We start from the raw sequence: 10,833 nt of genomic DNA, 5'->3' as shown, positions 1-10,833 counted from the left end.
AGTACAACACTGCAAGTCGGTGACCCAAATGAACTTTAAAAGCACCGGTATCCTTTGACACAATTTTGTAACTTTGATGTGAAATTACAGTTAAGTACTCTGCCTAAACACAAAAAAAACAAAAAATCCAGATATGAGCTCCTCACAGAAAATTCACCTTGACAGAAGAGATTTGCACTAATTTACTATTTTGTCATACAGAACCTCTGAGACGGGTGAGAATCTGTAGATTTTAGCAATAGCAAGCGAGAACGGATGTGAAGACGCCGCGTCTGACGACGGGAGGTTTTAGCTGAAGACACTACCAGATGATGACGTCAGTGTGTGCTCCGGCCCGACCCTCGGCGGGCTGAATGTGTGTGTGGGTGTGGGTGTGGGTGTGTGGGTGGATTTGTCCGTGTGAATGAAAGACTGAATTTACGTTGTGTTGTTGTCAGTGGCACTTTATCATTGATCCCAAAGGGTGTCACAAAAAAAATGTAATTATTTTCCTATGATGACAGTTTTGCAACCAATATGATGGGCCCGCGAGATAACAGTACGTCTAAAGGTGCCTTCTTTGTTCACATATACTGTATGTTGCAAGCGGATTTTTTCATGCCCCCTGGAGAAAGTGGAACTCCTACCTTTTTAAACGGAAAGATATCAAGTTTCTCTGGCCAAATAGTGTACACTAACTGTCCAGTTCTCCTTTGTCATATTAATGGCTACCAAGAAACATTTCCAGCGTTGATGTAATGCAGTGTGTCGTACCCGTTCCCATCTCATTTTCCAGTTAATGCACATCTCTCTGCTTATATCTTCTCTGCATTAACAGAAAGGAAAAAAAAAAAACATGTCACAGTACCACACAAATTCAGAATATGAAGTTTTGTGATGAATTGGTGCTTTTGTCTTCCAATGTTTCTTTAGGTGCATTTGCATGAGTTGTTTCATCTTCATTATCAACATTTTCAACAGTGCAGAACAATGTGTGCTTATTGTATGGTTGTATTTCTCTTTTATAAATGAATGTAAATGTATGGTGCCTTTTTTTTCTTTTTTTAAACACAATACTGCTCTGCTTATGGAGTTATGAAGAGGCAGTTGTGATTCAGGAGATTGAGAGGGACATTTATTGACAGGTCTTTTAATACATAAAAAATATTTGTCAACATTAGTAGCAATTTTGAAAACATGAATAAAGTAGGAACTTGTATGGGACAGGATGACTTTGTTTCTATACCTAGACTTTAAGGCCATTTTCACACTTTTTGGTGATAAAAGTTAACACTTGAATCTTACACTAGTATTTTACTTAAGTCTAACAGAAAGTAAAACAAGTAAGAAACATACAGAAATGTAAAGTCAATTTTACAGACTTTCTTATAACTGTGGGATTGGTTTTATTTATTTTTAATTCACACTATTGCCCTGTTGCCCCCATTTGCTTACATTTTGAGCACAGACCCTCAACAGCTGCTTAATTGGACATTGACAAACTACAGTACTACAGCAGTGGGCATAAAGTAAAAGTAAACAAACAATAAATTAACAAATGTCCCCTTGCGGGATGAATAAGTATCTATCTAAATCCTTGACCCGTACATCTCCACTCAAGCTCTATGTGAGATGCGGTTGAAAACTCCGGAAAAAGTCAGTTTTCACATGAGTACAGCTTGAGTTTTTCGGTCAAGCGCAAAATAGCATCTATAAACCAAAATATAATGTAGAAAAACCGGTTTCGGCCTTTACCGATGGAAAAACTGTTTTGTCCCTTAAGACTTGCCGTAGTAGTCGAAGCCAGCCAGCGTCATGGTGTCCTGTCAACTCGAAACTTTTGACGCGACAAACTTTTTCTTTGAGCGGAAATGTATTTCACTGCCCTGACAGATGGTTTCAGGGCGCTTCGTCTTAAGACCCATTAAACCCGCATCGGACATCAGATGAAAAGGAACACAAACAACGTGAATCATCAACATGTAAATATGTTGGCGTTAAAATGAACCGCTAGTAGCTAACGGTAGTTAAGCTAGCCGCACGTTCAACAAGTTCGCTAGCGGATTTGAAATGCCATAACGGACAATAAACCGACTTCAACTCGTTTAAACTTCCTGTTTTGGGGGTTTTGGATAGTCAGTCTTTCTTGTCAAGATGTGTCGTTTTCTACGGTACTGTGTCAGCCACTCTCTCCATGCAGCGATGGCCCGACTCAACGTAGAAGAGGTGAGCTTGCGGCCGTCTGTCCGGTGGGTCGGCTACCTGTCCAGGCTCAGCCTTGTGGTCGCCCTGTTATTGGGGCTCTATACCCGGTGGGAGAGGACCGCGGATACCACTTTTCTTGTCATTTTCATTTTGGCTCTACTCGTCCTCGGAATAGCGAGTGTTTTGTACTGCTACCTCCGCGTGGAGAGGCTCAGCCTCTTTCTCATCCACCTGTGGTTTGGTTTCTTGCTGGGATTTCAGTGTTTCCTCAGCAGCCCGGCTCTGGAGAGCGACGTGAAGGCGCAGACGGCCGACTACCTGCTGCTGGCCAGCGTGTGTTTGAGGGCGCTGTGCGCGCTGCTGGAGAGACTGTTCGGATGCACCATGTACCGTCCCGCCTTCCTCACCTCGGCGGAGCGGCTGGAGATGGTCGGCTTTGCCGCTTCCAGCACGACGCTGCTCATCCGGGACTTCGTGAGCGTGACGGTGCTGGTGGCGGCGCTGGCCGCGGTCCTGGTGGCCCTCCGGATGAAGGCTTTCCTGGCTCTTCCCAACTTGGTCTGCTTCGCCGCCATCAGTGGCGCGCTGTTCTTCGAGTCTCTGAACATCTCCACCAACCCTTTCGCCCTCGCCAGCTTCTTCAGCCTGCTCCTCTGCGACCCTCTGCTGGATGTCTTCTTCAGTGGTCTCTCTGTGACCGAGCGGTGGCAGCCTCTCCTGACGTGGCGGGGCCTGTGGCGCCTGCTGTCCCTCCTCCCCCTGACGGTGGTGGAGGTGACCTTCATCATCCTGGCCGCTCAGAAGCTGAGAGACCTGGACCAGTGGTACCTGACGATCCCGGGCTTTGTGGTCTGTGGGCTCTTCTGGGCCATCTGCCACATGGTGTTGGTCATCGCTGTGTGGGGCTTTCACACCAAGCTCAGTAAATGCCAGAGGCTGTGCTTGTCCCAGGGGTCCGGGGTCAACGGCCTGAACAAGATTATGGCCTCACAGGGCATGAGACATTTCTGCCTCATCTCTGAGCGCCTGGTGATTTGGTCGCTGGTGTCAAATGTTGCTGTTGCCGCACTTTGTTGGCAGGTAGGGGGCAAGCCAGACAACATGTATCTTATTGTACAGAGAGATACCACAGATCAGATGAACACAGGGCTCTGTAAATACAATCTGCTGTGAGCACAAAAACAAAATTACAATATTGGGATTTTAAACAACAAAACAATGAACAAATACCCGTACACTGCTATTTGTTATTAAGTTTTCCTACATGTCCTCTGGCAAAAAAGTGGTTCAGGTGAATGGAGGAGGAGGAGGATTTCATGTAGAATAAAAGAACAACACGTTAGCAGTGTGTGGGTATTTTATTTGTCTTCTAAGACCAGCAGTGTTTACTTGGGCCCCGCTGGTTGCTCATGTCTATGATTTCCCATCAATCCACGAGAAAAAATAAATGTCATTTTTGCACAAGATGCTTTTCATCTTGTGACCCCTCAGATGTATCTTGCGAGCCCTCGTGGGGGGTCCTGAACCCCAGGTTGGGAACCCCTGGTTTGGTCTATGGGACAAAGTCTGAGAATCTTAAGAATGTACATTGATATTTGACGTTTTTAAAAGACATGCAGAGCTCGTGTAGTTAGGAGCATGTTCTTGTTCTCAGCTGAAGTAGTTCATGATATTCTGTTTTGCTCTCCGCAGGCCTCCAGCAGTATCTTTCTGAGCGTCTTCCTGCTCGTCCTGCCTCTGGAGTCTCTTTTCCACGGGCTGTTCCACGAGCTCGGGACCAGCCTAGGAGGGACCTGTGTGGGCTACGCGGTGGTCGTCCCCACCAACTTCTGCAGGTAGGGTGTAAAGTTGTGTTCGAGTTGTCTTTGCGTCATTCCCTGGCTTGTGCATAGCGACTGACCTAAATAGACACAACTCTTCCTCCTTCCTCCTTCCTCGTAGTCTTGGCGGCCAGCCCACGCTGCTGCCTCCGAGCCAGGTTCGGGAGCTGAACGAGCGCTCGATGGGCATGTTGAACAACGTTCAGCGCTTCTTTGCCCACCACTTCATCGAGACGTTTGGCTGCGACTATTCCACCAGCGGGATGAGCCGGGAGGTTCTGCAGGCAAAGATCAGATCCTTCTTTGAGCTTCGCACGGCAGACGGCCCTCGCCACGACACCTACGTGATCTTCTACAGCGGCCACAGTCACCACTCCGGAGAGTGGGCCCTGGCAGGTGAGAGGGAATCAAGTGGAAGCGGTTAGAAAGGTCGACGTAGCGACCGATTCAGAGTTACGTCAATTACAAGTTATGCTCTACATTACTTTTTTTTATTATCATAATTTTGGATTTGAAAGTTAAAGAAGCTGCAGTTAACAGACTCAACTTTTGGGGAAAAGTTTTTATTACATTTTTTATGGCATTCGATACTATGAAAATGTAACTTTTTTTATAACTTTCTAAACTATAACTTTGTTTATGACATGTTAATAAGATGCTATACTATGATTGAAAAAAAAAATCATAATATTTCTTCTGACATGCATAACTATGACATACTATACTATGACTTTTTAAAATGTTGTTTATGACAGTGTATCATGACCTTTTTATGGCATACTGTACTACGACATGTTTATGGTAAACTATACTATGACATTTTTTGTGACAAACTACTAACCTCAGAATCTTATATTTTTATATACAATTTTATCTATATCTTATATATATATATATATATATATATATATATATATATATATATATATATATATATATATATATATATATATATATATATAAAATATTATTTTCATACATAGTTCATTGTGATTCTTAATGAGCTGTTTTCTGTCATCAGGAGGAGACACTCTTGGCCTGGATCAGATCCTGCAGTGGTGGAGGGAGAGCAATGGCAGCTTCTGCTCTCGCCTCATCTTCGTGCTCGACTGTAACCGCTCTTTGTCGTGGGTGGGCGAGGTGAAGAAGGTGGACAGTCTGTACGTTGCCGTGCAGGGAGCGACGCTCACTCTGGCGACGGATGTCGAGCATCTGGAACCGCCGCAGCTCGGAGACTTCACCGCTCAGTGGGTGGAGTTCAACTGCAACGCAGACAGCAACGTCCGGTGGTCGGAGACGGGCAGGGCGGTTTCAGCCGCCTACGGCATCTCCAAATACTGGAGCGACTACACGCTGCACCTACCGACAGGAAGCGACGTCACCAACTACTGGAGCATGTACTTCCCTCGGATGACCTACCCGGTGCTACACTCTGTGGTCGGGGCTTGGCAGTCCGACAGTCCGTCGCCCTGGACCGTCTGTCTGCGATATTATAAGAGAGTCAAACTAAACATGTTTCCACCAGCGATCCTGGACACCGGCCAAGGCTTCAAACTGGTCCGCTCATAGAAATATGAGGAAATCATTTTTTTCAAAAGCCAAGTTTCTTGGACCTTGAAAATAGGCATTTATGTTTGTTAACGCGCGTTAACCACCACTTAGTTACTGATTGGAATTTGTCTACTTTTAGCACCAGTTTTTATATTCTGCAAACTTTTCTATAAATGTGTGTTTTTTTTAGCTGTGATTTAGAGATGTTAACATCCCTCTCGTGAAGAAATGTCGAGGTGTGGGATGAACCTGAGCAAGTTGACTCAATTTTGCACATTTTTGTGTCATATTTATTGTTAGATATGATTCCACCTTGTTTTTAAGAACATTCGTGCCTTTTACTCTAAAATCACCAAAGAATATCCAGCTGGCCAGGCTGATTTTGTTTATTTTTATTTGACCTTTTAACCAAAGTGGCAGTGGTACATTTTCAGAGGAAGATCTCAGGCATAAATCAGATACAGAACAGTTAAGTCAAAATGTTGCAGCTCTTGTATTTTGACTGTGAAGCCATTCCTGTCACACGCCGCTGCGCCACACTATGCATTCTCATCTCCAAGCTTTGAGCGCGTTCAATGCACTGCTTTGTGTCTGTTGTAGCAGCATGTTGCAATGCTTTTTAGGGGTTCTTTTTTTTTTTTTAAATGCTCTCCAGCTGCTTCAGGTAGTCCAGAGAGAGTCTAAACTGCGCTGATGATTGCACTACACACCGCTATGTGTGAACTATTTCTGGAATTAAATGCATCTTGTGATGAGATCCCTTTCTCTTCCTGGGGTTAATCGCAGTTTACTGGGTTATGCAAGATTATTCAGGTGAAAGATGTTTGAAACTATGCAATAAAGGAGAAGTGGGACTTCGCTGCTAAACTATAATCATGCATTTAATGGGCTCCTTGTTGGATACATTCTCCTATTACCTAAATCAAAACAGGTTATTTCATGTTTTGGGGACTAGGACTAATCTTCCATACATAAAAAAAACTATCTATGTAATTTAGCACTAATTATAGGGAAAGTAGACGACTATACTTTGTTCTAATTATACTGTATTATTCTTTATTGTTCTTCGTTTAAACAGGTGATTTGCAGAAAGATTTCCTTGAAAGAACTGCTCCTTTTAAACCAAAGTATTTAATCATGTGTTGACTTGCGTGTAGAAAATGTACACCAACAGCTTCTGTTAGCCTTTGTCTGTAAGGAGTACATTATTATAATAATAATAAAAAGAGTAAGACTTCTCTGCATACTATCACTTAAGATGAAATGCTGTTTGAAAGTATTTTAAAATGTCAACTGATAATGGCTTCTTGTGATGTGATTTGTTAAGCAGAGGTACCTCCTCACAGTATTATACATCCAAAATGTCATCACTTCATCATTTTATCCTATCAACTTGTTTTCAAATTGTCATAATGAATGAATGCTTATGGCCAAAAAACGCCTCTTGTGTGGTCACAGTGACAAATTCTAATCAGTTCATCCTTTCGTCTAACTTGACGTTTGTGCCAAAGACACTCACTGCCATTTTATTGTTTTACTGCTGCTTTTGTAAAATATTATTATGCTATAGTATTTTATCTTTTTTGAGAAACAAACGGACAACTCAAAAACATAATGCAACCAGCCAAAGAGGCATGAAACAAATCATAGAGTTGTATGCCATAGAACATGTCGTAGTATTGTCCTCACTGCACTGTTTCCCTGTCTTTTGATTTGTGCGGCTGCTTTCTTTGCAGGTACTGGAGGTGAGAGTGGAAGAGGGTCGTCACCACATGAGTGAAGCTTAGTTGCTGCCTCTCTCCTCCCTCTGACGGCCATTTGTTGCTGCACCTTACAACTTTGCACTTACACTCATGCGTGTCACTGTTAGTTTACTTTTCCTATTATGCTATTCTTTAAATAAAAAATGTTTTGGTATTTGGCTTGGTTGTTTTTTTTGTTTTGTTCATAGTACAGTATATCAAAAAAGTCATCAAAAGGTCAGTGTATAGCATGTCAAAAATAGTCAAAATAGTCATAGTATGTCAAAAAAAAACATTAAAATGTCATAGTTTAGTATGTAAAAAATAGTCATCAAAAAGTCATAGTATAGTCTGTCGAAAAAAATCTTAAACATTTTCAGTATCGTGAAAATAGTCAACATAGTATAGAAATGTCATTAAAAAAGTCATAGTATAGCATGTCGAAAAAAATCTGAAAAATGTCAGTTCAGTATCTCAAAAATAGTCATCAAAATGTCATAGTGTAGCATGTTTAAAAATGTCATAAAAAGACATAGTATGTTGAAAATATGTCATAAAAAGTGATATTACAGCATGTCTAAAAAATCATCAAAAAGTCATAGTATAGTCTGTCGAAAAATATCGTAAACATTTCCATTATCGTGAAAATAGTCAATATAGCATGTTTAGAAATGTCATTAAAAAAGTCATAGTATAGCATGTCAAAAAAAATCTGAAAAATGTCATAGTTCAGTATCTCGAAAATAGTCATCAAAATGTCATAGTATAGTCTGTCGAAAAAAATCTTAAAAATGTTCAGTATCATGAAAATAGTCAACAAACATAGTATAGCATGTTTAGAAATGTCATAAAAAGACATAGTATGTTGAAAATGTAATAAAAAAGTGATATTACAGCATGTCTAAAAAATCATAAAAATGTCATGGTTTAGTATGTCAAAAATAGTCATCAAAAAGTCATAGTATAGTCTGTCGAAAAAAATCTTAAAAATGTTCAGTATCGTGAAAATAGTCAACATAGTATAGCATGTTTAGAAATGTCATTAAAACAGTCATATTATAGCATTTCGAAAAAAAATCTGAAAAATGTCATAGTTCAGTATGTCAAAAATAGTCATCAAAATGTCATAAAAAAAGATATAGTATAGCATGTCGAACAATAGTCATAAAAAAGTCATAATATAGCACATCAAAAAATGTCATAAGTCATAGTATAGCATGTCAAAAAAAACATAAAAATGTCAGTTAAGTATGTTGAAAATAGTCACAGTATAGCATGTTTAAAAATGTCATAAAAAGACATAGTATGTTGAAAATATGTCATAAAAAAGTGATATTACAGCATGTCTAAAAAATCATAAAAATGTCATAGTTTAGTATGTCAGAAATAGTTTTATTTGTATTTTTATCGCACTTTTTTTTTAATCTCAAAGTGCTACAGGCTAAAACAGAGTAGAATAAAAACACAGAAAAAGACACAGTAAAAACAATCACATTGCATAGCATAGCATGTTTAAAAATGTCATGTCGTAGTTCAGCATGTCGAAAAATAAAAAAGTAATTGTATAGCATGTCAAAAAATGTCAAGTCCTAAAAAGTTCTAATTTTGTAAAGTCATAAAAGTCATGGAATACCAAAAAAAATTATAAAAATGTTACAGTATAGTCCAATTCATTATGTTATACAATCATAACATACATGACAGTTAATAGACACTAAAGGTCTATTGATATTACATGGAGTTTGATTTTTTATTTTTTTTGGATAGTCGAGTCATTATTTGTCTTATCTGATGCAAAATCCAGTAGCTCATATCACAGAAGACATGGTTCAGATCATCTGGAACATATCTGCCGGCCTTGCACTCTGTGGCAGACATGAAGCCTCATCTCACCATCGTCATAACTAGCACGTGAATTCTTGGTCACAGTGACATTTGACCCAACAGATTCAAATCAATCCATCCTTGAGTCTAATTGATTTGTGCCAGATCTAACGAAATCCCCTCCAAGTGTTCCCGAGAGGTCAGATAGGACGGACGTAAGGTCACGGTGTTCCTTGACCAACAAGATGTAATCGGTTCATCCTCGAGTCAAAGTGAAGAATTCCCTCCAGGCGCTCCTGAGACATTATATTCACGAGACTTGGCATGGAAACATACAAACCAAGCACGCTCAATTCAGGTTTTCAGTTGATTTTATTGAAAACATTATAAAATGATGTGGTGCAGCAGCATATTTCAGTTTTTAAGATCTTTACGATGTTCACATTGATGATCATGACCATGGAGACAAGAACATAGGACAGAGACAACAACAGAACAGCTATCACCCCCGTGTGGTTGCAAGTGAAATTACACCGAACCCTTAAACACTTCAGGAAAATCTCCTTTTTTAATTTCGGTCCACCCACTCATTAACGAGTTCAGTTTCTGAAGTCCAAATTTTGTAATTTCAGAGCTGATGTGCAAATTCATGGCTTGGGTTGGTTGTTAACAAGCATGGACACAGGTGCCCCCCCCCCCCCCCGTCTAAAAGGCTTCCATGGAAGAAAGGAGGGAACTTCCTGAACTTCTACCAAGTTCACAAGCAACTGAATATGCACAGCACAGAATAACAAGTACACACTTTGACGTATCAGCCTAACATTGCTTTTAGGCTTTTTTAAATTTGCACAACAATCTCTGTATTCAAAGAAGAGGGAGAACAGATGCAAACAGTTACAGCCTGGATGAGCGTGGAAATGAGCCTTTGACAAACTTTGGTTTGGTGTTTATGGCAAAAATAAATAAAAATGAACTGATGCATAATGAACAGCGCCTCTCATTTGAACAGCAGGTTCTGCTGGGTTTACATTCACAAGATAATCACTATATTGTCAGCCTAGCTTACGACGGGAACATTTGGAGCTAGATTCACAGGACGTCATCTACTTCCGTCTTCAACTACGTAGTGTGTAGCCACTGGGACACAATGAGTGACATTTACAGCTGATTCTCTAACAGCCACACGACCTGAACAGGACAAAGACTAAAGCTTTCTGCTGGGACACTTTAGGGAACAGAGAATATCCAGCCGGACTGGACCACCAGAGTGGTTTGTTCAGTTTGACCGAGTCGGGACTTCAGCGTAAAGCTCGTTTCTTTTTTTTGTAGTGTTCTGAAAAGTTCAGAACATCTTAAGCTGCAACTAGCTAGTCATCGCTTAATCTATAGATTATTTTCTAAACTAATTTTGTTTATACGGAGGTCAGAAAAAAAAATAAAAAAATGGACAATGTCCATTTAATGATTCATAGTTCTCCTCAAATATCTGGTCTTGTCTGTCAAATAGTTGCTGGTTAACTTTCAGTCGTAACAACTTTTGTAACTGACTATGTAATTGAAAAGTACTGAGATGATTACACACTTATTTAGACCGAGACATTGAGGTCGGAGTTTAGTCAAAGTCAATTTGTTTTCAATGGTCCGGCATCCAGATGTCAATTTCTTTTTTGGAAAATAAAAACGGTGTCTGCTGACGCGACGTGACCCCGATG

At 40.4% G+C, this 10,833-nt stretch overlaps 1 protein-coding gene across 1 annotated transcript; it reads left to right on the top strand.

The window, feature by feature from the left end:
• The first annotated feature begins 1,791 nt into the window (after positions 1–1,791).
• LOC137881001 (transmembrane protein 168-like) lies at positions 1,792–7,472 on the top strand. The gene is made up of 4 exons (XM_068722661.1): positions 1,792–3,264; positions 3,877–4,019; positions 4,126–4,400; positions 5,026–7,472. The coding sequence occupies exons 1-4, from the start codon at positions 2,134–2,136 to the stop codon at positions 5,571–5,573; spliced, it is 2,097 nt and encodes a 698-aa protein (XP_068578762.1). The 5' UTR covers positions 1,792–2,133; the 3' UTR covers positions 5,574–7,472.
• The last annotated feature ends 3,361 nt before the right edge of the window (positions 7,473–10,833 follow it).

The sequence above is a fragment of the Cebidichthys violaceus genome, unplaced genomic scaffold, assembly GCF_023349555.1.
Source record: "Cebidichthys violaceus isolate CVI_PGR_0920_01 unplaced genomic scaffold, fCebVio1.0.p SCAF_3, whole genome shotgun sequence".
Lineage (NCBI taxonomy): Eukaryota > Metazoa > Chordata > Actinopteri > Perciformes > Stichaeidae > Cebidichthys > Cebidichthys violaceus.
The sequence above is the reverse complement of the archived record's forward strand: the minus strand, read 5'-3'. Positions and strand labels throughout refer to the sequence as shown.